Below are 27346 nucleotides of genomic sequence, written 5' to 3' on the forward strand. Positions count from 1 at the left end.
ACAGTCTTTACGCACGGAGAGCGCACGGAGAGTTTTGCAGGCACGCATGGGGATCCCTCTCTTCCAGGCTGTCCGTGGCCTCCTCGTGCAGTTCCTAGACTCCAAGCCAAAACCCTCCTGATCCCCCATTTCCCCTCTCTCTCTCTACCTTTCCCCCTGAAGAAACAACCCGTGCGTTACGTCAGAAAGTGCAGGGGCAAGCAAGAAGAGCGTCTAGGAGCTATTCGTAGGCACATAGCTGCCAAAACCAGGCTGGGGGCTGCATGCACACGAAGCTCACTGCAGCCAATTTACAAATGCAACTCTTTTAAAAACAGCAGCAGTATGTGGTAAGTCACTTATATTCATTCATATGGTTTTATTTCCTCGCTGGGATTTTTTTTTTGGTTCTCACAGCTTTTCTTCACATGACAGGTCTCATCTGTTGCCGGCACAATTGCGCAAAGATAAAGAGTATAGGACTCGTTTACACTGAAAAAAACACCATGACATGATGAAGCAGCAGAGAAGATTTTGACGCACAGAGATTTCTGCAGCATTTTTTTTTTGCGTTTGATTCTTTTGCTTGATCTCACAATTGCGCAAAAACAACAACAACACAACAGTGTATAAGCGGTGTAAAGATAAAGAGTATAGGGCTCGTTTACACTGAAAAAAACACCATGAACATGATGAAGCAGCAGAGGGTTTTTTTGACGCACAGAGATTTCTGCAGCATTTTTTTTTTTTGCATTTGATTCTTTTGCTTGATCTCAAAAAGACAAGACAAGATGCCCATGCACGGTCGAAATAGGAACCCGAGTCCCATCCCAGAGGTAACATGGGACACTGGGTTGAAGGAGATGAACGAGACGTGGAAAGGAGCGATAGCCTGTCTCGGAGTGGCCGTCTTCTTCGTCATGACCATCGGGATCATATACTGGCAAGTGGTGGACCAGCCCAACAAGAACTGGATACTCAGGGGGACTTTGAGCGGACTGATTTGGGAGAGGAGAACCCACTCGCTGCTCATACAGACCCTGACGGAGGACAAGACCTATGTGGAGATAGATGTTGGCAACGTGGGCAACCCAGACATGGAGGTTCCCTTCGTGAGGAACCTGTGCTGGCTGAACAAGACGGAGTTCTGCTACACCTGGGACTCCGTGGCCGAGGTGAAGATCTCTCTGGAGGTGGACGAGGAGACGGAGACGGAGTGCTACAGTATGACCTGGGCACCGGTGCACTGTCATGTGGAGCTGAAGGTACAGTAGGGCTTCTTTCTCTCAGTCAGTGTGCACTAAAACACATAGTCAAGTCTGATCCAAAATGTGCCATTTTTACGCACAATGTGATGTGCAAACAGCAGTTTTGCACTTGTTTGCAATTCAAAAGTTGAATTAAAAACAGACATGTTTGCAGCAGCAGACTATATGGTATATAATCCATTGAATAACTTGGCTCATATGATTCAGATAAAACAAATACTGCAATGGTATGGGCTTCTTCTCTCAGTCAGTGTGCACTAAACACATAGAAAAGTCTGATCCAAATGCCATTTTACGCACAATGTGATGTGCAAACAGCAGTTTTTTTGCACTTGGAACTTGCACATGCCTCAATTTGCAGTTTTCTCAGTGTTAACTGTCATGTGGAGCTGAAGGTATTGTCTTCTTCTCTCAGTCAGTGTGCACTTAAACACATAGTCAGTCTGATCCAAATGTGCCATTTTACGCACAATGTGAAATTTCGCACTTGGAACTTTCATGCCTCAATTTGCAGTTTACTCAGTGTTAACTAACATGTTGGTTGTGCATGGTTGTTGATGGTGATGTTGGTAAAACACTTAAGAAGAACCATGTTCACTAATGCAACCTTCACTAAACTCACTAAAGAATTGTATTTTCTTTATATAAATCAGTTTTATTATTTGCATTGCATTGCATTTAGATGTTGCATTAAAAAGTTGAATTGAAAACAGACATGTTTGCAGCAGACTATATGGTATGATAATCCCATTGAATAACCTTCTTCTCTCAGTCAGTGTGCACTAAAACACAGTGAGCCTGATCCAAATGCCATTTTACGCACAATGTGATGTGCAAACAGCAGTTTTGCACTTGGAACTTGCACATGCCTCAATTTGCAGTTTGCTCAGTGTTACGTGATATGTTGGTTGTGCATGGTTGTTGGGATGTTGGTAAAACACTGAAGAAGGACCATGTTCACCAATGCAACCTTCACTAAAATCTGAAAACATTTTATTTTCTTTATATAAATCAGTTATACGATTTTTTTGTCGTTGTTGATTATTTGCATTATATTGCATTTAAATGTTGCATTAAAAAGTTGAATTAAAAACAGACATGTTTGCAGCAGCAGACTATATGGTATATAATCTATTGAATAACTTGGCTCATATGATTCAGATAAAACAAATACTGCAATGGTAGGGCTTCTTCTCTCAGTCAGTGTCCACTTAAACACATAGTCAGTCTGATCCAAATGTGCCATTTTACGCAAAATGCAAGATAAGATGAGATAAGATAAGATAAGATGAACCTTTATTAATCCCCTGAGGGAAATTCAGGTGTCAAAGCAGCAAACATCAGCAAAACAGAGTGAAATACAGGAGAGGTATAAAGCTATACAAAAATGATAAAAACAATAATAGAGATATAAAAGATACAGAGTGAATGGGTGAACATAGTGTGTACAGTCCGTCAATAAATAAATGTAGTATGTGCAATAAATAAATGTAATATGTGCATATGTGCAGTCTATAAAGTGGAATATATGATGTATAGTGTAAACTTTACACTATACTGGCGCACTTTACACTGTAAAGTAAGTGTAAAGTGCGCCAGTGGTTAGAGTCCATGCTATTTACATTCATCATTTACTAAGTCTGTGATGTGCAAACAGCAGTTTTGCACTCGGAACTTTTTCATGCCTCAATTTGCAAGTTTACTCAGTGTTAACTGACATGTTGGTTGTGCATGGTTGTTGTGATGTTGGTAAAACACTGAAGAAGAACCATGTTCACTAATGCAACCTTCACTAAAATCTGAAAACATAAATTATATAAATCAGTTACACGATTTGTTTTTTGTCGATTATTTGCATTTTACATTGCATTTAAATGTTGCATTACAAAGTTGAATTAAAAACAGACATGTTTACAGCAGACTATATGGTATATAATCCCATTGAATACTTGGCTCATATGATTCAGATAAAACCAAATACTGCAATTTATGTTTATTTTTGATGTCATTTTAATTTCATGTTGTTGGATTTGTTGAAATTCAATTTCTGAAACTATGACATCCTATTGAATTATTTAAAACAAAAACACAATCATGACGTTTGAGTGACTCATTTGAGCTGACATGTTGTTACAGACCAAAATTTTAAAAAAAATGAGTAACAAACCCTCGATTTAACGACACCGAGCGGACTCCATTCATGTTAAATCTGCTTTGTCACAGTTGTTATGCTTTTTGACACGCATAGTACTTACTGTACTTTCCCCCCCAGCTTAATTATCAAAGGCATGTATAACTATCGGGATGTTTGTGGAGGTTAATCTGTCCCCACTGGAACATTCCTCTCCATAACTCCCTCATGTCATGTGGCGCGACTGCTCACAGAAAAAATCTTTCCAAACTCTCCAAAGTCGCCTTTATTTTTCTATTTTTCCAAATTTCTGCCTGCCCGGCGCCTCTTGGCACCTGTTTTGAAACTCCTTAGCAGCAGAGCCCAGATTTGCTGACGTGAAATGAATGTGCACTTGTCCCCCCCCAGACGCGTAAAGACGCTTTGAGGAAGGACGAGCTTTCTCTTAGAAAACACTCCCGTCATTCAATCCCTCCTGCGTGCGATGCTTTCTGAGACAGTCTCATGTGCCAGCCATCACATACCGCCCTGTGGCCTGCAGAAAGTAACAGTAACTTGCACCGACTGTCAAAGGAGAGATTTATCCATATACTCTTAAGACATCAAGCATATAGTACTGGAAACTATTACAAGCAAATTCACCTTATACCCACTCATAAATGCTATTTACATTCATCATTTACTAAGTCTGCGTAAAGCATTTATCTTATAAACAAATCAAACTTGCATTTTCTTCTATCATCTCTTTTAACTCTCTCCTCCCACTCTATTTTTTTATATATTTCCTTTTTTCTAGTCAGCATCAATTTAATATGTGTAGTTCAGTTCAGTTCAGTTCAGACAGCTTTATTTATCCCCAAAGGGGCAATTCCTTTGTAGCATTCCCAGTCCATCCATCCATACATACAACAGACAACCAATAATTAGTTAAGTCAAAGGAAACATATTAAAGTCATGGGGCAGTCGGAGGGTCAAGTTACAATAAGAACCATATAAATAGGATTAAAGCAATAAAAGCCCAAAAATAAGAAACAATATATGAGAACAACATATCTTAAAGTGCTTCTAAATAACAGTCATTTCAAATGGGTATGGTCTGTGTTCAACAGCTTAACAGCAGAAGGGTTAAAGGTAGTAGCTGTCTTCATGAATGTAAACCTTTCCTTTCCTTGTGTCTTTCTCTCTCTTTCTCACTTTTTTTTGTTTTTGTGCACGTGTGCATCCTTTCAGGACTGCTTCTCCATGACCAACATGTCCTGGTACGGCGGCGCCAGCGTCCGGGGTCAGACCTGGCCGATCAACGATCAGAACGCCACCACGCAGCCCTTTACTGTGAGCGACCTTAAGGACAATCCCTCCGGCTTCGGCTCTCCCCTTGAGCGCTACTTCCTGGGCTCGTCAGGTGAGAGGTCACTGTTGGAATGACTCATTTAGTGTGTAGACCATCTCATTAGCAAAAGTGGAGTCGTAGTTCTCCTTCACACCTCGGTCTGTCACAATAAGAAAGACCTTTTCAAATCTTTCAACTGACACATTGTCAGCTGCTTTAAAACACTTGCCATTGGTGCAGGGTTAGCACAAGGGCTTTGGAAATCTGACCCAGCATCCGCACGGGTATACGATGTGTGTGGCGTGAATCCCAGGGCGCGAGGGAAGCCCTGTGGATGTTGTTGTTTTCTTCGCCCCCACCTTTCTCATGCACATGTTTATTTGCGTTTGAGCTGAGAAAAATGGTTCAGACCCAGCATCCCCCAAAAACACACACACACACACACACTGCTGACTGGATAGGACGCTAATATAGAGTGTAACACGATACTGTCTGTGGCATCTCGGTTTATTAACTTAGAGATTAGACTACAAAGGGAAGCAAACCACCTTTAGCATCTTAAATTAACTCTTAGGGACACCGGGGTAATTGCCTTTTGTTTCTATTTAAAGGGCAGGTTGGATGAGGGCCCTGCTGACTCTTATAACTCACCAGGTTATTTTGGGGGTGTTAGATTTTATCCTGGGGGGCAAATAGGGGGAGACAGGGACCACTGGCGGATGTGAATGGTTAATGTGACTGATGTGTGTGTGTGTGTGTGTGTGTGTGTGTGTGTGTGTGTACAGGCGTGTTTGTTTGGTAGCGGGTATAACGTTACTGTAACCTCGAGGGACTTTGCTCTCAAGTTGTGTTTGTGTGGAGTTTGCTTGCTGAACTTCTTTATTCTTGAAATATTTCACATACGTATATCCCATTTTACATACATGCACGTTGCAACATGTCAGTGTGTTAGGGAATCCTGTGCACGAGTGTGTGTGTGTGTGTGTGTGTGTGTGTGTGTGTGTGTGTGTGTGTGTGTGTGTGTGTGTGTGTGTGTGTGTGCAGTGTGTGGCTACAAAGTTAAAGTGCCAACCAGCGACTAGATCAGGGCAAAAGGGTGTGACATCAGCCAATGAGGTGACACAAACAATCATCTGTTATGACTTTGCTCATTGTTTTGCAGCAGCCTCACACACACACACACATTCATTCACATACTGACAGAAACAAATGCACACGCGGACATCACGCTGATGACGGCTTAAGGCTGAAAGGCGTTTGTTTGTTTGCCCATAATGAACTAAAAAGACTCTTTATCTGTGAGTGCCGGTGATTAGTTTCTTCTACACGCGCACATACAGCCATACACGTTTTGGGATGTTATGTAACACGGCTTAACAAGAGAGTCACATGACTTAAATCCCTTTTCCACCTTGTGAGAGGACGGCAGTGATTACCAGGACCCTGTAACCCTTTGTTTCTCCGTTTAGCTTCACACAGAGAAGAAAAAAAACACAGATGAGATGAGATCCCGATGAGAACAACTGTTTGAACGTTGCCAAGTAACTGCTCGCAGACACACACTTTACTTAGCCCCCCAAACATAGCAAACTGATGCTCAGCAATGACAGCGATGCCTATCGGAGCATTAAAGGTATATTTAACATGATATCTTTGCTTTAAAGTTCAAGGATGTTTTGGTTTGGCTCTTAGATTAACATAGTGTGCGTCAGAGAGAATCGTTTTTCACAACTGAAGACATATTGCAATTTGTACTTGGCTGCTTTCCTATTCCTAGAATGAGTGTAAATTATTATTGATTAATCATTTTAAAGAGGACCTATTATGCTGTGGGCCATATCCCCTTTCCTTTAGTGTGTTATATAGTTTTTGTGCATGTAAATGTCTGCAGAGTTACAAAGCCCAAAGTCCACACCAAAGGGAGTTACACTGCTTGAAGTCCCGCCTTTTCTTCCGTAACGTGGTGATGTCACTATGTAACACATTTGCTCAATACCTGTCTAGCGGATAGTTTGGCACGCCCTCAAACAAAGCTAGTTAAAGCGGAGCTGGAGCGGAATCCGAAGAGTTTGGTTCGATTAACCAATCCCAACAGTGGTCCAGTTGACCAATCAGAGCAGACTGGAGATCAAACAGAGCGTTTCAGACAGAGGGTGAAAAGAGGTACTGCGTCATAGCCAGTTTGAGAAAAATAAAGCTAATTTCAACATTAAAGCACGTAAACATGTTCTAGTAGAAACCCAAAATGCACCTGAAAATAAGCATAATAGGTCCTCTTTAATGAAGTCGGACTGTCCTTCTTCCCTCAGGCAGCTCAAAAGTTAAAATTTAAATGTACGTGTCAAGAATATATTTCATCACCATGAACAAAGGGTTTAATCACCAGACTTGTAGGGTCCTGTGTTGCAGGCAGGAAAGTGCTTTTTTCTTGAACTTTGTATTTTGGCGATTCAAAATGAGCCCTGGTGGGAGGATAGATACGATAAGAGTGCTGTGCAATCCAATGACGCACTTCTACTTTGGGGTTACATTAAGACTGACACCAAAACTGCTGCTTGTGCACCTCTCATACTCAGACAAATAGTTTTGATATACTGGATGTTTCATTTTGTAGAACAAGAATACACATTCAATTCAGTAGTGGCAGTAATGACATCATGGCAGAGTAATTATTACTGTCATCCAGATCAGTTTGCATCATGTATGAGGATTGGTTGATCCCCTCATTTCAGGGGTAGTTGCATGCACTTTTTGCAGTCTCTTTTTTGTGTAATGTGCATTGCAATTCGGCACATCAGATCCACTGGTTACCTTGGATAAACCATTGATGAAATCCTGTTTAAGCAGCTCTTGCAAAATAACCACACGCAGTTGCATTTTCCATCCTCCTCTTTCCAACAGCTCTGACAAAAGTAGTACATGAAGCATCTCATTTTAAACTGTAATAGATGACTTGAAGCACATTGAGTCTACACCTGTCGTATGAAATGTGTTATATAAATTGAATGAATTTGACTGCAGCTGCGTCGAACAGCATGATGCGGTAGAGTCATAATAACTGTGTTATTGTTGCAGGACAGGAAACAATTATAAGCAGCTTTTATGGAGAAAAACAATCCACCGTTGTGTGTATAATAAACAGGATCATTGTGGGAAACTGTGGGTTTATGCAACCGTGTGAAGGCTTAATCAGATTATTGATTTGTTCCTAGTTTTGGCAGCACAACATTATTATTTTTGCATGTAAACCGACGAAATCTAATTGAACGCAGAACTAAAAATCACTTACAGCACGTAAAATAAAAACAACACACAAAACTAATCTTTTTTTTTTATATAGACTGAATGTAATTTATAACCATATTTTGTGTTAATTGTTGTTTTTCCAAGTAAAATTGTACAGGAAACACAAAAGTGAATTTAACTTATAACTATATCTTTATTTGTATGTGAGACTCTGCACTTTTCAATCCGTCATATATCCTCACAGGAAAAACTGCTTTGAACACCAACTTTTGACCAGATGAGAGGAGATTGATTGACCCCGTTTGATACTAACACACCCCATTTTCATTTAGGATTATGATTTCGACCCCATTTCTAAATTAGTTGCGGCTGCTTCGGGGTGAAAAAAGAACTGTGGTATGTTTGTTTTGCTCAAAACAGATTTGTGAAAGGCAGCACTCCAGCGGTAATAAAAAAGTAAAAGAGTCGCCACATGTCTTGATCATCTTTACGGACTGACAAATCTGCATCGGAGCTATGACGAAGCTGCCTTTTTTAATGAATCTGCTCTCTGGAAAACAAACATACTGCAGTGTTGGTGTAATATTAGGCTTCACAGCTGTGTATGTGTATGTATGGGACCTGTCTCCACTGGCTCTAGTTAGTCATAGGAGCACATTATGAATGTGGTGGACAATATGGAGCTGTGACTGACGTGACTAAGCTGAGAGGACTCCTGGGGACGGTTAAAGAGCAAGACAGATAAACTGAAACATAGAGCGACAGAACGACTGCATACTGTTAACTGTAATCGTTGATATTAAACAGAATCAAGCAGAGAGCGCAGCGAGTACAAATGTAAAGAAGAGGTAGAAAAGTATAGCGGAGAGACAGGAGAGAAGATACATGCAGCTGTGCAGTAGAGTGACATTTGAGAGGTTTGCCAACTGGAGGAACTTGTCATAGCCCCACCTGTCTTTATCCATACAAAAACAACTGGGCTACTAAGAACAGATTAGATATCACTGAAGCTACATCCTGTATTAAAAACATACGTTGTCCAAAAGCTTCAGGGGCTTACTCCTACATTTACTCTACAAGAGGTCTTAAGGATACAATTTACATGGGTTTCAGTGAGCAAATGTAAAATAGTGTACATATACAGTAGGTATATATACTTTGGGAAAATTAAACCAACTGTAGATGCACAAACAGTTCATTTTGTTAATTCAGATAGGCGCCTTCATTACTGCTCTACGGTGTCCATTGAGGGTCAATATTTGAGATAAATTTGTCCATCAAATAAAGATATTTAGATAATTCAATTTACATATAGATTGACATTTTCTCAATAGTTTATTCCTGATTTTTTTTTTCTTTCTATTTTTAACTCATCAATTTAAATTTGCTTAGTCTTAATAAATAAAAAATGACATATTTAAAGGGTCAATTTAAGATTAAGTTCTGGCTCTTTTTTAACGATTTTATTTTATATAGCTACAGACAGATTTTTTTTTTAATGCAGGGGATTAGAAATAATTAAATAATCAAAATGTTTATTTGAAAGTGACGTTTGCAGACGAAATAAACAAATAAGAAATAAGAAAAGCATATAATGTATTTCTGTGCACGTCATTTATCCACAAACACACAGATATGTGACTGTATTAATTTGAATGCTCATATTCGATTCTGTATCATCCTATTTGGGATATTAGCACACACAACTGTCAATATATTTTTTAATTTGAAGGTAAAAAAAAATATGAGAGTGAAAAAATGCTCTTTTTCTTTTAATATGAGAATTATTCATACACAGAGGGCCTCTTTCAGATACTGTATGTTTACATCAGACAGATAACTTAGCTCTCTTCAAAACTCATCATTACAAATAAGGGCTTGGAGAGATCCGTTTTGTTTTCACAGCCGGCTGTTGTAATAAGTTTGATAGCTTTGACATCACTTAGCTCTGGATCCAATAAAAAGTAATTTATCTACTGTCTCCATATCTGCTTTTTTTCCATGCTGGCCTTTATGAAGTGAGCATCAGAGATTAGAATCAAACATACTTTCTGCCAGACTTATAACACATGACAGCTTCTCCTTAAGATTGTAGACCACCTCTTTCTCTCTCTCTCTCTTTATGTCTCTCCATCGTTCATTTTAGCATCTTTTTTTTTCCTCCCCTTCGCCTCACCACCTCCCACCCCTTTTCTCTTTATTTCTATCGCTGACTCAATCTTTCCATGCGGGACACAAAGAAATGATACTTTACTGCTCCTGCTCGTTTGTTGTTCGGTCTCTCGGAGGGAACCGGCCAAGCACAACGCACCGATAGGGATAAAACTTATGTAACCGTCATGGATCTTGATTTTTTTTCTTTCAGATAATGATACTTAATCAGGTTTATTTGATACCTCAGAACCTTATAATGACATGGATGAGAGAGAGCAATAAGCAATAGTGAAAGAAGCAACAGAACCACAGACAAAATGATTGTTATTCAGCAATCTGAGTGCAAAACACCCGCAGAAAAGATGTTTTAAAAATGCATACATTTTGGCTGTTACTTGTTTTCACAAAGGTGGAGTGAAAGGTTGTTGTCTTCTAAAGTGTTTTATTTTTCATTATTATTATTTTTCTGAATCGCTCCTGGTTGAGTATTTCCCAAGCATGAATGAATAAATGATTAAATGAATAAATAAATAAATAAATAAATAAATAAATAAATAAATAAATAAATAAATAAATGAATAAATAAATAAATAAATAAATAAATAAATAAATAAATGAATGAATGAATGAATGAATGAATGAATAAATAAATAAATTCAGCTTGCATGTAGAAGGAAAACGAGCCTCCCCCGTGTTACTCAACAGGTCACCAGGAGGTCCCTGGGCAGCTGCCCTGAAACCTCGACTCTCGCGGACAAGCAATAGGTGAAACACTTTAACAATGACTCACTTAGCCAACTGAAGCTTTGTTAAAAGCAGGCTGTCATCTCCTGTATGAGATGCCTACTGTATATATGAAAGTCATCCCGCAAGATTTTCCACAGTCGTTCTCTTACCTAATACTTTCCACCAAGGACAACAAGCAAGAGAGGGACTTTTTTAAATCGAGAGTTGAGACACCAGCATCTGTCCACCAATGTAATAAACACAAGACGCGATCAGCTCTTTTTCCTTTCTTAAATACTGATACCTTTTACAAATTATCTGAAAAATAAATCCTTGTTTCAGCGAGCATTTCTTTATATGAAATAAAACTAAATATAGTGATGAAGTTGTCCGAAAACATTATGCTAACTTCACCAGCTGAGACTGAAGTAAATGAAAAGGAAACATATTACATCAAAGTATTTCAATGTGGGATCTCCTTGTCGGATCTATTTTTACATTTCTGCTTGTGATATTTGTGCAGAACACGGCGTCTCACACTCGAAACAATAAAGCTGATTGATGATAGGAGTGGAGCAGAGAAAGTCCTCTTTAGTGTTTCATTATTTTTTCAATAAGTGGAATTGGAAATTTACTACCATGGCAAGATCCCAGTTTTGTGGCCATCAATTTCTTGAGGTTGGGCACAGAAACTAAGTTTCCATTGTTAAGGAAATGCATGCCTGAACACACACACGCAGACACACACACACACTTGCACGCACACACACAGTTAGCATTTGAATGCACCTTTTATAACCCCGGTCAGGTCGGTAAGTGTGCACAGGTGTCATAAATAACAGTATAAATATGACAGGTAAAAGAGTGGAGCCCATCTGGTCCGCAGCAGCAGCGTTTTCCACCCAGACCAGCCGCTCTCCGAGGGCCTATAGACGCCACATTAAAACCTTCCTGACCCATCAGAAGGTGCACGGGGTCACCTCCGCCGCCACCTCCACGCGCTCAGCTCACACCGAGCAGGAGGAAGTGCAGAACCTTTATGGTCCTATAACTCCCGCTCTGTTTTTCTTGGAAGTCTACAGTTTCCCATTAAAGAAAGTGTGTAAATGTGTGTGAGAATGCTCGTATGTGTGTGAAGAGGCGATCCAAGGTTGCTTGATTTGTGTGTTCGCTCAACAGCTGTAAAAAATTGAGGCATGTGTGTGTCAAATCATTCGAAACTGCCCAATAATCTTCATTCATTTTTTTACCTTTTCCTATCTGCTGCTTTGAAGGTGATGCGGTCAGTCAGGCGTATAATTTTGCTTTTGAGAGCTAGTGGAAAATATTTCGGGGGAAGCTTGGAGTGTTTAAGGAATCGTTCTAAAAATAGGGTCCCCCCCTCTCCCTCGCTTCCCCTTTAACTCCTGTGCACCCCACCTTGGCTGTAACTCAAGGCCTCAAACCTGCCTCACTTTCTTTAAATAACGCTTATTGATTCCTGCTCTCGTCTGGTACACGCACGCATCTAGACCGTTCAGTCAAAGATGTGCGTCTGCGTCGTACGGAGCGCTGAACTTATATAACAAGAGGTTAGAAGTTCATTTCATTCTGAAAATGCACAACACCGGTTCATGCAAAAGTGCTTTGAGTAGACCTGTATAAACACACGAGACAGGATTTAGTGTATTTAACATTCAAATCGGCATGTTTAGTCAAAGATGGAATGAAAGGTACGACTGTTTTGGACCAGATTGTCCCGTTTCCTTGAGGCCCCTGCAGTGTCATTTCCCATAAAAATTAAATATGACTCAAGAAGTCGTGCTTGCAAACTCCACTTTCCACCACGTGTGCACTTTGGTAAAACACACTGTGTTGCAGCGTGCTGTATCTGCACATCATTCTGCGAGGCTGCTCGGTGTCTGGTGTACTCTGGTCGCCTCTATTTCCACTGCCTGCATTCCACTTCCATCCTTCCATAAAGCTATAACATTTTCACCACAGCCTCATTTTCTACTCCACTGTATGTGTACATTATTGACATGCGCAGTTTCATGGCACCTTTTCTTGATTAAAAATTCATTTTAGCCATTTCAGCCCTCGCGGTTTAAATATACTGTATTTAAGCGTTTCTGGCAAAACAAAAACAACATTTATCTGCCTTTATGAATCTATAACAAGCAGTTGAGAGGAGACCTAATACCTTGTGAGGCGCAGCTGAGGAGTTACCAGTATCTCTTTGACATTATCCATTGCAAACACGTGAGAATCACCCTGCGGTCGAAGGCTCTTCACTGGGCTTTATGCAGCACTTGAGTGCTGATCTCTGAAACTATTAATCTGATTATGAACCGGTACGTGAGTATCCTGCCTGCTCCTGGTCCTCGCCTGCCCGAGAACAGTAAGCCCATTGAAACTAGAGAGGGTTTCTGAGGTGAGCCGAGACCCAGTTCTCAGACTGTCTACCCGCTTTGAAAAACAGGTCTTGCGCCCTAAATCTGTTCATTGATTAGCTCCCCAAATCCCAAATCCTAAATTCCAGTTTGGCTACTTTGGGCAGATTGTGCAAAAAACTGTAGCGAGGGTGGACCCAGGGTCAAAGTCTGGGTTGGAGGCGTGCGATACTGGCTGGGTTCTGCTGACCTGAGATGTGACAGACCCAGAGGAAGGTAGTTAAAGCTGGGAAGGAGAAGGTGGGAGTCAGGACGGGTGAGAAGTGGTGAGGATAGGGGGGGTAGGGGTAACCTGAGAGGGACGAGGCATTCCTCGCAGGGCAGCTACATCTGCGGACACAATTATCTTGTCATTTCACACGGCCTCCGAAAAGCTGTGCATACATACAGTAGGAGAGAATACAAGAGGGTAACAGAAAGTTTTAATCGCAGGTATTCTTCTTCTTAGCTCTTCTTCTGTGCTCGTTTTTTGTCACCGAGATTGAATAAGAGATCCCGAAGTAATAAAATGGCGTCATCTTCAATGTGACTTTGGATATGTATCCCGGACTCCTCTCGTCGGTGTGCAGCAGTGTAACCTACCTACTTGGAAGTTGCCAGCAGTCCCGGTGTAAACTCATCTAACCGCATACTGCTATATCTCATTCTAGGGAGTGTTTTTCTCACAACTGAGTGGAGTGATATCAGCTGACACAGCCCACACTCTACCTCCCACAACACTCCATCCGTCACACTCATCCCGGTCTCAGTAACACTATGTCATATAAGAGGAATCCGCAAACGAACCGTCTCGTACTTACACTGCTTTTGATTGCTTTCCCTCAAGGCCCACCTTATATCTGTTTGAAGTGAGACGTTATACTGTGAATGATGTAACAAACTAACATCTCCCGTTCTGCTCTCCACCGTGCAGGTGTGGCGGTGCTCGTATCTCCTGATATCCCCCTGCAGCTGGGGATGGACAGCAGACAGCAGTTCTGCCTGCAGTCGCTGCCCAGCATGGAGCGTCTCCCTCTGCAGTACACCGTGTGTGTGGCCCCCGACGTGAAAGCTGCCCACCAGGAAGCAGTGCGACAACTGTCCCAACACAGCAGGGAGCTGCCCAACTTGAACACGCTGTGGTTAGTTCGGTTCACATTTAGATTAGTGGGGATTTCCTTGTCGGAGGGGGGATCCTGTTTCTCAGACTGAAACTTTGTGGGTGTTTAGGGAGTCATAAACTGAAACCCATCCAGGTCCTGTATGATCCCTCTGTGTGTGTGTGTGATACAGGCTGCCGTTCTGGAAGCTGCTCACCAACGTGGATTCAGGGCCGAAGGTGGAGAGGGAGCTGAGGACCTTCTCTAATCGTCTGAGGAGACACCAGCTAGGCCAGGGAGTCATCAGCCTCAATGAACATTCCACCACCCTCCTCTCCGATATGGTACGTGCTCCTCACCGCCTACTGCACCGCACCGCGCCGTACCATACCGTCTCTATATCACCAACCTCAAAATCTTTAGCAGACTGGGGAACCTTTCAAACGCAGACCTGCTCTGGAGGCACAAAAAGATGGCAGTCATGTAGCTAGTAGAGTGCTGCAGAAATGAGTCCTAAAACCCGGAGATGAGTTTGCATTTTAGCACTTCCAGTTCCCTCGTCCTGAAGTCAATGGGGTTTTAGTTAGATGCCTGAAATAAGGTCTGTGGTTAACACAAGCTAAATAAATTTTAACGTTTTGTTCTACGATATAAAATACGTCAGTAAATATCCAAATTGTGAATTTTAAAGCCTTCATGTGTCTTAAAAAAAAGTGGTTGCTAACAAGGGGCTATATGAGACTACTAAACGTCATCACGGCAACTCATGTGTTCATATGACCATGGTGTAGTTTGTTTATAGCCTAACGTTAGCTTTTTACTTCTGGCATTTGTAAAGATTATCTTGCAAAGCAAAATGTGTAAGTATCATAAACGTGTGTTTGCCATAGAGCTTATTTTCTGCAATAATCCAAAAAGCCAATGGAAAAATCCCATTGGCTTTTTGTGGAGGGAACCCAGGGTGATGCTAACGTCCTGGTTGGCCTTCTGAAATACGTCATCCATGGAGCACTCTATGATGTTCATCCTACTACGTAACAAAAATGAATTTAGCTCTACGGTTGTGACTATGTAGCTCTGTCAGCACTTTTGACGTCGTTTCCACTGTTAGCACTGTTAGCTGCGAGCTGCCGGCTCAGCCGTCGCCATGTTGAGAGCCGTGCAGTGGCAATACAAATGGTCCCAATCTCGCATCTAGCACCTCTAACGGTCTCTACAGAATCAAAGGGCAAAAATCTGAATAAAAAATCTGGATGAAAAAAAAAATATTTTTCAACAAATCCCAAAAACTGTCTCTTTCCCTAAAAGATAACGTTTTGGTTCAATTCTCCCTCTTTAGGTTATGCCCTATTTCAATACCATGTTTCAACAGGAAATAAAGTACCATTTCACTGGGCCTTTCACACTATATTTTGAGACCAAATTTTATTCTCCTATATTCAGTTTTGTTAAATATCTGGCACTTTGTTTCTTTGGCTCTGCTCATTTAAAATGTATGCAGTATTTGTACTACAGAGAAGCTGTTTCCCCTGAAAATGTTTCTATCTGCAATATTTCACTTTCTGTTACACCCTGAAAACCTCCCAGTCTACACAGGAACATTCACTACACAGCGCAGTAGCCTACGACTATCCGTATCTCTTTTGGTACCAGTATTCTTTTATTCATCCTCTGTTCATTCAGCCGATTCTCGCACCGTGTAGCCGTAGACTCCCGTGATCCTCCTCCTCAACCATCTGGGCTGTGAGGCTGGCGAGGGTTCATCGGTCAGAGGCTCAAAACTGGTCAAGGATAGAGATGAAAGAGTTTTCTTAAGTGGATCTCCAGAGCGCCGAGACGGGCGAGAGGAGGCAAAGGAGGGAGGACAGGTTCACAGAAATGTCACAACGAAGAAAATAAAAAAAAAAAATTGTTTCCGTGAGTGCAGACCACACTACCTGCAGGCCTCTTTTTGAATTATGTTTTAAAGCTAGATATATCATGCTCGCCTAATATGTTTCAGTTATTCTAAACTTATACCATATCTGGTAAAAAAGGGCAGATGATGTTTATCACTGGTTCACATTTATCCAGTTACATGGAAGTTGTAACAAGACCACCAGGACCACTGTCAAGTGGATCTAAGTCAATACCCGGTGATATTCCATTACAAAACAAATATAGCCGAGAGAAGACAAACAGAGACGCTCCTGACTGATCTCAGGTTGCTCTGAGTGTGGTCACCGTGGGACGGCGAAGAATTGGGTGTGTTGAGATTAGGCGGGATGTCAGCCAAGACTAACTTGAGGAGGCGATCCTGACACCAGCTCGATGCTGCGATCTGACCTGGACGAGGAGGCAGAGAGTTTATTATATAACATACACAATGCTTACAGTACGGATTACCAGTTCAGAAGGTGTGAAAGGATTAAAAAGAAAACGTCTGGAATAACACGTCAGTTGATGGATGTAATTTGGTGAACAAGAGTTTCCTTTACCCACAATGTGAAGTACATCAAAGATATTAAACACCAGTGTTGTTGTCGCCCAGCTTCCCTCCATAAATACCATAAAGAATCAGTTGAGTGTGCATGGAAACTTGTGGTTGTCCATGAAGTGTAAGGCTCTACACAAGTGTGACCGGCAACAATGATCCTCTCTTTCACTCCAGTTTTACAAGTGTTCATAAATTATCAGTCACACCGCGACCTTTCTTTTCCACTCTCCGTATTAGTTTGGAATTGCAGGCATTGGAAAATTTGGGTTATTAATACGTTTGCCACGTTTCTAAATTTAATCACGAGACTTTTTGCAAGCGTATTTAAATTTTTTTTTAAAAAAGACCAGATGCTAGCCTATGTTTTGGTCTTCTTTGTGTCAAAGTATTTTCACAATTATGTGGAAGTCAAATTCAGCAGAACAAATTGAAAGATCAGAACAAAAAACTTCTAAGAAATTACATAACACGTGCTAATCTACCCTTTCTCAGTTCCCACAGCTGGTTCACCTCCTGGGGTCAATCTTTGTATTCTTAAAAGGTTTTGTTCCACAGTTATGTAACCTGAAATCTCTGTTTGACTTTACCATGCACATTCCAGAGGATTATAACACACGTTAAAGGGTTCTGACACATCTACTAGTTTACAAAGCAATGCGTCCACATGGAGAGATCAATGTGTCAAAGATAAAGCTACTGTCATATAAAGCTATTTGTCATACCAGTTTATGAACACTTGAAGTGTTCCATTAGTGCATCACATTGTATTATAATTTCTGTTTAATGATGCTGGTGTTAGGCTGCCTCTCTCATGCGAAGTGTTGACGTTTCAGGACTTTTAATGCAGAGTGTATCTTTCCGTGTCTCTGCAGGACCACGACTACCTCAACAGCAGGAAAAGGGGGATGTCCAAGAGACTGACCAGGGACCTCCCACTTGTCAAGCTTCTTAACATTTCCATCACCCTGTCCCCTTTCCTGGGCGTGGACACCACGCAGTTCCACACCTCCCTCATGGACGGCACCGAGGCCTACTGGCTCAGCCTCCCCTCAGCCCCTCAGGGACAGCTGGTGAGACCTGAGAGGAGCTCATCATTTAGCTGTGTTAGCACAGTCCTCTGCATGTTAACTGGTAGTTGTTGTGGTGAATAGTTGCCTTCATACAAAGTAAAGAACTTCCTCTACGTTGCGATTGGTCCGTTCACAGAAAACATATTCCCTGTCTAAAACATTGAACTTTCCTCAACTTATGAGAACACTCTTTATAAAAAAAGAAACCAGACAGAAGTTTTTCCAAAGTTTCCATCTGTCTTTTCTCCACTCACTAGTTTGATAAAAAGCATGAACATGGTCTAATCCAGAAAATCTATCATTGCAACAGCAGAGGCACTGTGGTTAATAATTAATTACTAATCATTGTTGTGTAAAATGAACTCTACTTCTGTCCTTTGAGATCCCTGTGATGAGTCAGTGGCGAGGAAAGTTCTGCGTAAAGCTGAACATCACCAACCCAGGAGCGGTGAGCTGGTTCCTGGACAGGGTGGGATCCCTGCAGGCCCATCTGGGGATGGAGTATGTCATGCTGGAGGGAGGCGAGGGGAATCTGTTTGAGGAGCAAGCCCTGCGGCCGCCGCAGGCTCACGGTGGAGACAAGTACATCAGCCTGCTGGCCGACCTTGCCACAAGGATAGGAGACTCCACCATCGTGACAGCAGGGACACGGTAACGCCCGCAAGCATCTTATCGCGTTTGGGCCGGTTGCTAAAAATAATAAATAGTCTTTGTCTTAAATGTAAATTTTATTTAGACTTGCTATAGACACTTCAATTTACCTGTTGCATAAAGTTTCACTATGAGTGACTAATACATTGGACTAATGTAAGACAGACTTAGATAGCCTGTTGTGCAATGCATTATGGGTAAAATAGTATAAATGTAATGGGTTAACAGTTGAAATAGTCAGCTAAAATTTAGCTAAAAGTAATGGATAAACAGTTGAAATAGTTATATTATAGCTATCTGACCTAACAGCTTGTAGCAACAAAGCTCTCACCTCAGGCTGAGCCAAGGGGAGAGGTCGCTAACTTTCCGACCTCAAATTAAGCCTGTTAATATTTATGCAACAGACAGGTTTAATTAGACTAGTCTAATCTGACAATCTAAAACCAGTCTAAGGCCAAGACTAGTCTTAAACTAAGTTTATGTAACCGGCCTGATCATCAACAGCATTATTTTACCCAACTGTTTCTAGAGAGGGATATTTAACATTGTGAGATTGCTCCTTCTGCTGATTATTAAGCCGCTATTTGTGTTTCAGGTCGAGCCACAAGCCTCTGTTTGTGAGGATGACTGCCTTGCAGTCCGACTGGAGCCCGAACGGCCTGAAGGGCATCATTCCCTCCCTGCTGCACCACGCTCTGCTGGGATACAACTTCCTCATTCCTGATGCAGTAGGTAATACCACAGCCTATGGGTCACTTTTCTCACCTCTAATAGTACATTACAGTATTTCATATTTCATGAAAACAAAAAAAGACCATAATACTTCGCTATTTCACGAAAAAAAACAAAAAAAAAAACAGATAAAGAACTCATCTGATCTTCTTGTTTTTGCCAAACAAATTAAGTTTATTCCTGTAATATTAATTCCTGTTATAGGTTTGAGAATTGTACAAGGATCTTGCCACTTTCTCATTTCCTTAAATCACTATTTTCTTCTATAAGTGAATCAATTATTGAATGAATGATTTGTGTCGTGTAAGCCCTGCCCATGTGGGCTTACAAAATACCACTGATTAATATAAGCCAGATCCAGAATGCTGCGTATACATTTTCAAACAAATATCAGGAAATACACAAAAACAATGCAAGGATTCAGCTGTTTTTGACAGCCGGCAGATAAAATCATATAGTGTGATATACTGAATAGGCTAAAGACTCTAATGAAATCTTCAGATCCTGTCACTGTCAGTCGTTCTCATTTGGAACTAAAATCAGCGACCGATGACATCACTTGTGTGTCACCTGAGGGCGACAAACCTAAATAAACAGCTTTAGCTGAACTTTGCTTTTGCTAAGTTCACTCACCTCCAATTCCCTTTGTAGGCTTCACGCTGCCCACGCTTCTCCATCCAGCATCTCACCCAAACAGCCCTTTTCCTCCTTTTATGGCCTTTGCGGCCCATATTGCACTGCGTATAACCAGTGCAAGCTGGTTGCTGTTTGTTGTTAGTACAAGTACGTGCGACAAGTGCCGCTTTTGATGGATTTTCATGGTTGTCTATCTCAGAACTCCAGTTGTTAATGGCCAGTCGTTATGCTCTTTCCTGAGTACAAAGACTAAAATATCTGTGCACGTTGGTGGAAACAATCTTTACATGTGGTTTGTCCAGTCAGGTTTCAGCTAGTCTTCAGATTTGTCCCAAGCTTGAGTGTGTGCAGTACAAAAGAAAAACGTGACTTCCTACAATCACCCAGCTCACGTTTTCCTCCTGGATATTTTTTTATCTGTCAATTTCAAAAGCCAGAGAAAGAATACAGTTTATAAGTTCTTAACTGTTCAACTAATGTTTCTTAATTTTCTCTCTCTCCCTTCAGGTGGCTCTCTGTCTGGAGACCTGGTCACAGATGAGGAGTTGTTCATCCGTTGGCTGGAGATCACGGCTTTTCTCCCTGTTATCAGTTTCCACACGCCACCCTGGGTCTGCGGAGAGGACCGGGTATACAATATAGAAATTGATTTTAAGAAAAACTACAACTAAAAAACGCACCACAAAGCAGTCCCTCATGTAGCCGCCCAAACACTAACACACTAACCCAGCAACTCTTTCCTCTTGAACTCACTTTGGCCCAGCCTGCAGCCCCAGACTAAGGAGCTGTCATTACATCTGCTCTCATCCACATTAGATGTGATTACAATAGCGACGACAAAGTGGGTTCACGTTCTTTTCCAGACTTGATAACAAGATTAACAGTGGAGGGGATCAAGTGATGTGATGTGTGAATGCTGCCAATTAGTCGAGTGGGAGATTATCCTTCCTTCTTGCAGAGATTGCTTATGAAAAGAGGCGGAGAGAGAGAGAGGGAGAGTTTATTGACACAGCAGCCTCGCCTCAGCTTCGAGGGTCAGCGCTGAGAAGTTCCCACCGGTGTGTTTGCAGAGGAGCACGCTGAGACCTGGTCTATCAAAACTCAGACCTGGCAGCAGGAGAGGCAGGGCTAAACCCTGGCCCTCTCCGCTGGAAATCAGGAATGTGCAGTTCACCGCGCACAGCGGGAAAACAAAGCCTACGATCTCAAAGAGTCCGGTGACAGATATCGACACTTTTCAAGAGTTAGGGGCTATTTCTCCCCTCCCCTGCTGCCCTTCCCCTCTCCCCTCAATAGGAGCGACTGCCTGGCCCCCTCCCGACATCACCTGTGGTTAAGAGTCCATCTGTTCTGAATTACAAATCCCTCCTCGAGATTTATGGCTCACTCTCACTCTCGAGAGCCACTTCGGCAGGAATGATAATGAATTTGAGGACAAGTCTTGGAAAAATACTTTATTGTGGCAATTAAGATTTCCATGAGTAATTGACAAGTGTGACAGAGTGGGAGTGATCAACTGCTTTTGTTTCCACTAGGAGAGGACTTAGGCAGCAGAATATATTGGTTGTGACTTGTGTTGCGTGACAAAGATAAAAATAGGCCTTTTGGACAGCTAGACATTTGACAGCAGCATGTTTTCCATTTTGGTCTCTTGCGTGGCCTTCAACTTATAAACTAGAATGAAGTGAAACCGAGAAGATATTTTAGAGGAGGCCGGACTGCTGCTTTACAAATGATAAGAGTCTGGATGTCGTTAAATGTGGCGCACCTTTATTTCCAGAATGTGTGATATTTCAGTCATAGACAGGTCACAGCAGCGACCGCACTGGAATCAAATAGCAATAAAACCTCAAACCCACACACATGCCTGGCTTCTCAATTAGAGAAAGATCCACTCGAACCCGGGCTGTGACTTCAAGCTCATTCCTACAAATGTTCCCAATCCCAACTCATAAAAAGACATTTTTTATAGATGCGGTCAAGTTTTTGTTTTTGTCATGGGACACTGAAGAGGATGTGACCCTTCCAGGAATGCTGAAGTAGTTTGGACATATCGGAGACAGGAGAAAGACTTGGGACAGTGTTAAACCACTAAGTCAACAATGAGCCGCTCTTATGTTCTGTCTGCGTGTGTCTGGGTGCAGAGATGGCACAAATGGCTTTAGCAGAGCTCACTGTCAATATTATTCTTGTCCTGTGAGGCAGATGATTTATAAGGGGAGGGCTTTTTTGTTTCAGTTTCTCAGTTGTCCTAGATTTCTTTAAAATACATTTGGCTGGATATTAATAAAAGGCTTTCAGTAAGTGGTTCTGATGAAAATAAAGCTCCACCATGACTTTAAATAGACTTCTTCATGAGCTTATACTTTTATCAGTGGGTACATGGAAACACTCCTAATTATGAAAATGCATGATTATGCAAAAATACACTTAAAGCAGCAGTGGGGAGAAATGGAGCAAATATGATTACAAGTTATTTTTATAAAACTGTCACTATATCCTCAAAGTAGTGCATGAGACAGTTAATCTAAAAAAATCATCTTCCTCTGTGTCCTCCGGTGCTCCTAATGGCATCTGCAAGATTTCACAGACCAGAGGAAAACAACCAATCAGAGCCGAGCTGGAGCCTTGCCGTCTCTGAGCAGCTGACAATCACTCGCAAACTTCAATCAAAACCAGTCAAACTAGGCGGCGCTGATCAAATATGAATCAATAATCTGTAACTATAATGCCTATTTCTCACCTCAAATGTTTTCAGAAACATCTTGTAGTGTACTGTTTGGCTGTAAAATGAGAAAGTTTGTGACCCAGCAGCCATATTTAGATCAGTTGAGGAAATACCAAACACCGCCCACCAGCCGGAACAAACTTTCTAATTTTACAGCTAAACAGTACACTACAAGATGTTTCTGAAAACATTTTACATGAGAAATAGGCATTATAGTTACAGATTATTGATTCATATTTTATCAGCGCTGCCTAGTTTGACCGTTTGATCGGAGTTTGCAAGTGATTGACAGCTGCCTCCATTGAATGAACAGCCAATAGGAACGCTCTCTCTAGATTTTTTAAAGCCTGAAAACAGCCATGAGGAGGTGCAGAAGTCTAGTTTTCTCTCAGAGCACCTGAATTATAATATGCCTAAAGGTTATTACTGTAATCCTCATTATGTTTATGTTCCTTTTTCCATTGGTGTCCCACAGGTGCTGAACCTAACACGGGCCTACATAGCAAAGCACCAGAGGGATGTGGTCCCACTGATAGAAAAGTATGCAGAGGAGTGGCAGATGACGGGGAACCCCATCTACCGGCCGATGTGGTGGCTCAGTCCCAGTGACCCCACGACTTTCACCATCGATGACCAGTTCCTCATCGGAGACGAGGTGACTTAATGATGCTCTGATGGGAAAGGATTGAGTTACTTGGCATCAGATATAGTGTATGAATGTAACCTGATGTCTTTTGCCAATTAAGTGCACAATCTCCCTGACGTCTGAAACTGATGTTGGTGTTTCCAGGTCCTGGTGGCACCAGTGCTGGAGAAGGGAGCAGTGCAGAGGGATATCTATTTACCTGACGGGGGCTTCCAGTGGCAGGACAGCCAGAACGCTCAGGTGTTCGATGGCGGGACGTTCCTACAGGACTACCCTGTGCCCTTGGAGGAGGTGGCCGTTTTCTTACGGAGAAGCTGAGTCACTTGACTGATCCTTAGGACGACTTATCCTGTTACTGTTTTGAATCAAATTCTTTTTTCTTTTTTAATTACTCGTGCTGTTCTCAACTTGCACTTTTCCACTAAAGACCATTGACCCTGTCTCAAGGCTTGAGATGATATGTAGAAAGACTTTTTTTTTTATACTTGCACTTTACAGTTCAATATGATTTGTGTTGTTTTTTTTTCTTCCTTTTTTTAAAATGTTAATCGGTTTTACCTCTTGGCTGATTTGTTTCCGGACTTTGTGATCTGCTTTTTTTTCTTTTTTTTTTTGTATGTAAGTTCCGGAGAATTCTGTGCGTTTACATACTGCATTTCTACAGTCTTTAAATTTTGAATCGCTGCTGGCTCTCTTGATAAGGAGGAACAAAGCAAGCCCCTTGTTTGCTTAAAAAAAAGAATCTGAATCTCTCAAGAAGACCAAATGAAGATATAGAAGGACATAGGAAATTAGCTCACAGAAAGCTTCGCACCGAGGCCGACGCACCGTGATACCATATGTGTTGCTCGCTCATTGGAGAGGCTTTTACTTGAACTTATCGGGTCGACGGGCTGATGTTTTATGAATGTACCTCAAGTTATGGTTTTTCACTGCTTTACAGAGACACAACAACCTGTCAACCCTTAGCACTTATTCCTGGAGTAGTTGAACTTAATTTATCAACATACCACTCTGTTGGACACGTCTGAATGTCCCTTAGTACTGTAGGCCAGATGAACTTGAGGCCAAGCCACTGTAATGTAACTCTGGCTATATTTGAATTTAGATTAGATGTTACCTTCTCACTAACCTGCTGTAGTAGGGGCTTTTAAAGGGGCTGCTCATTTTTTTTTTTACCAAGTCTGTCTGATGTTGTGTTGATATGCTCTTTCATGAGTCAGTCTGAAGAAAGCCTCGTTGACGACACCACAGCTTGAAATGAGATTTTTTAACAGATAGTTTGACATGTTGGGATATACACTTATTGGCTTTCTTGCAGAGAGTTAGGTCACTCCTGTCTTGTAAATATTAAGCTGTGGTCAGCAATGGTCAACCTCCGGGTCTGAAAAGTGAAGCCAATGCGGAAGTGCCGTAAACTTGCATTCTTTCTAATAGCCAGCAGGGGGCGACTCCTCTGGTTGCAAAAAGAAGTCTGGTTGTATAGAAGTCTATGAGAAAATGAGCCTACTTCTCACTTGATTTATTACCTCAGTAAACATTGTAAACATGAGTTTATGGTCTCAATCGCTAGTTTCAAGTCTTCTTCAATACAGCATGATGTTCATTATGTAAATTATGGTCCCATTTAGAGTCAAATAGACCATAAAGCAGGGTATGCTTTAGGGCGTGGCTACCTTGTGATTGACAGGTCGCTACCACAGAATTGTCCGGTCTGGGAGTTGAACAACTTAAACGCTTTCACAGTGTGTTTTCAGTTCATGAAAGTTAATTGTAATATTTCAGTTGCCTAAATATGTCTTATTCAGCGTTCGGTTGTACTTAGCTCCACCCTCTCCTGTCACTTCTGGTTGCAAAAAAACAAGATGGCGACTGCCAAAACGCTGAACTCGAGGCTTCAAAACGGCAGTCCACAAACCAACGGGTGACGACACGCTAACTATGTCCCCTTCTTATATGCAGTCTATGTCGACTGTTTGTTTAATCTGTACAAAAAACAAAATGTAAAAATGATGGTTTTACAAAGAGGTTATGTGCTGGACTATTTCTTGGGCGGAAGCACTGACTTCCTCTAGTGCCCAGTTTTTATGTTAAGCTAACCGTCTCCTATGAGAGTGGTGTCAATATCCTCATCTAAGTCTTGGCAAGAAAGCGAATAAGCACATTTCCCGAAATGTCAAACTATCCCTCAATAGGACGATGTGGGGAAAAGAGCTCTTCAATCCCCAAAATACATAAATACAATGCTCTCGTATGTAAGACATCTTATTGCAGCCGTCTTGGATTTATCAGAAAATTAAAAAAAGAGTAAACCCTATAAACACATCCATCGCTTGCCTTAGTTCAGTAGGATTACTTATGTACGATTTTTTTTTATTATTTGGTGACTAAATGTTTTAAGCTAATTATATGTTAATTAGATAACTGACTTTCTTTTAGTATTATATTTAAGACTAGACCATGGAGAAATGTAACCCCCGTTGCACCATGATGCATTGCTCTATGTAGAGTTAGCTTTTCTGTATTGATTTGTTCTTCACCAGACGATCTTAACCTGGCCAGCAGTGATGATACAGACTCTGAAACCTTATCACTTAGTGAATGCTTTACCACTAAATTGACTGTGTAACTTTGATCGAACACGTTTACTGTATCGATTCGAAACACTCAGGTCTACTGAAGCTTATCAAATCACCAAATGTCTTAGTGCAACACATCGACGTCTTAATCTCTCCCAGAGCTGAATGTGCAACGGACAAACTGTGATTTCCCGACCGAGCCCTTCGTGCGAGGAGCTTTTTTCTAGTTCTGATGCTTTTATGGAATGCCGTGGTATGTTCACGTATAAGTTGCAGGAAAGAAGCTTTGATGTGTTATTCCTTTCCCTCTACAGACTGAGCGAATCATGCGCCTTAATGTGCCACTCTTAAATCTGGACAACGCGAGTGTCTGGATTATTGCAGTATCAGCAATGTACGTATTACGATGACTGTGCCATTACAAGTGTTTTTTCTCTCTTCTGTAAATCAGAGAACTTAGAATGACAAAGTTGCAATAAAGTTTACATTTTCTTACTTCACTTTGAGTAACTCAGTTCATGCTTATTTCTGATGTATTAGCGGTGAACACGGTGGAGCAGCAGGGTGGAGAAGGCGAGATTTAATCTCAGAACACATCTGGACTTTACCCAAAATATGTCTCTGTGTGTTTAACTGTTGTGGGATAGGCTCCAACACCCAGAATGACCCTAAAGAGAAATATGCAAACATAAATGATGTTCATCTTGTATATTAAAGGGACTATTTGTAACTTTGTACGCGCATAAATGTAGCGGGTCGTCACACATGCGCGTTCGCATATGCGCGCTCGCGTGTGGCTGGAGCCTCGTCTCCGCTGCATGCTCTCCTTCACTCAGAATGCGCGCGCGTCCTCGCTGTCTCGCTCCACCTCTAGACGTGAACATGCGCTCACTACACACTGCAGAAGAGTTTAGCTCTGAGAATATCTAGTGAATGTACAGGGGACGTTTGTGCAGAAATAAATGCTGCAGTTCCTCCAGACCAACAGAGCTTTCCCGTGTCTTGTGAAGTGACGGAGCTCTTCAGAGAGTTACGTTACCCTCTCGTTACCGACCGGGTGCCGGTGTCTCCTCTGCTCTCTCCGGCTGCGGGCGGAGAGAGCAGAGGAGACATGCTGCAGAGCCCCGCTGCCTCAGCCTGCACTTAGGCAGGAAAAGCCAACACTAAGATCAGATCTAAATCATGTTCATGGAGAGACCTTCGTCTGGTCAGCTAACATTACTGCTAAGCAGCTGAAATATAGAGTGATATTGTGCTTTTAGCTGACGTGTGTCGCCTCACTGTTTTGAGCGATGCTCGTTCAGGTATATTTAGAGCGAGCAAACGCGAGCCCGACGCTGACTTTCGTTGATTTCACGGCCACAGGTGTCGCTGTTAACAAGCATTTCTGAAAGTTACAAATAGTCCCTTTAATTGCTTTTACTTGTGGTATTTGTTGCATCCATGTCCATGTCCATGTCAGCTTGCACATGCTCCTGAGTGT

General features: G+C 41.7%; 1 protein-coding gene across 3 annotated transcripts; it reads left to right on the forward strand.

The window, feature by feature from the left end:
- On the forward strand, positions 1-26363 carry LOC141765917 (SITS-binding protein). 3 transcript variants are annotated; one of them, XM_074632216.1, is made up of 11 exons: positions 1-329; positions 415-1244; positions 4609-4780; positions 14180-14387; positions 14539-14689; positions 17694-17891; positions 18274-18542; positions 19138-19274; positions 20418-20539; positions 23114-23293; positions 23429-26363. In XM_074632216.1, exons 2-11 carry the CDS (start codon positions 771-773, stop codon positions 23600-23602), a joined length of 2085 nt encoding a protein of 694 aa, XP_074488317.1. In that variant the 5' UTR covers positions 1-329; positions 415-770; the 3' UTR covers positions 23603-26363. The 3 variants fall into 3 exon arrangements, with proteins under 3 accessions (XP_074488317.1, XP_074488318.1, XP_074488319.1); XM_074632217.1 differs by having other exon boundaries at positions 761-1244; XM_074632218.1 differs by lacking the exon at positions 23429-26363 and having other exon boundaries at positions 19138-19270; positions 23114-23254.
- The last annotated feature ends 983 nt before the right edge of the window (positions 26364-27346 follow it).

This window comes from Sebastes fasciatus, chromosome 4 (assembly GCF_043250625.1).
Source record: "Sebastes fasciatus isolate fSebFas1 chromosome 4, fSebFas1.pri, whole genome shotgun sequence".
NCBI lineage: Eukaryota > Metazoa > Chordata > Actinopteri > Perciformes > Sebastidae > Sebastes > Sebastes fasciatus.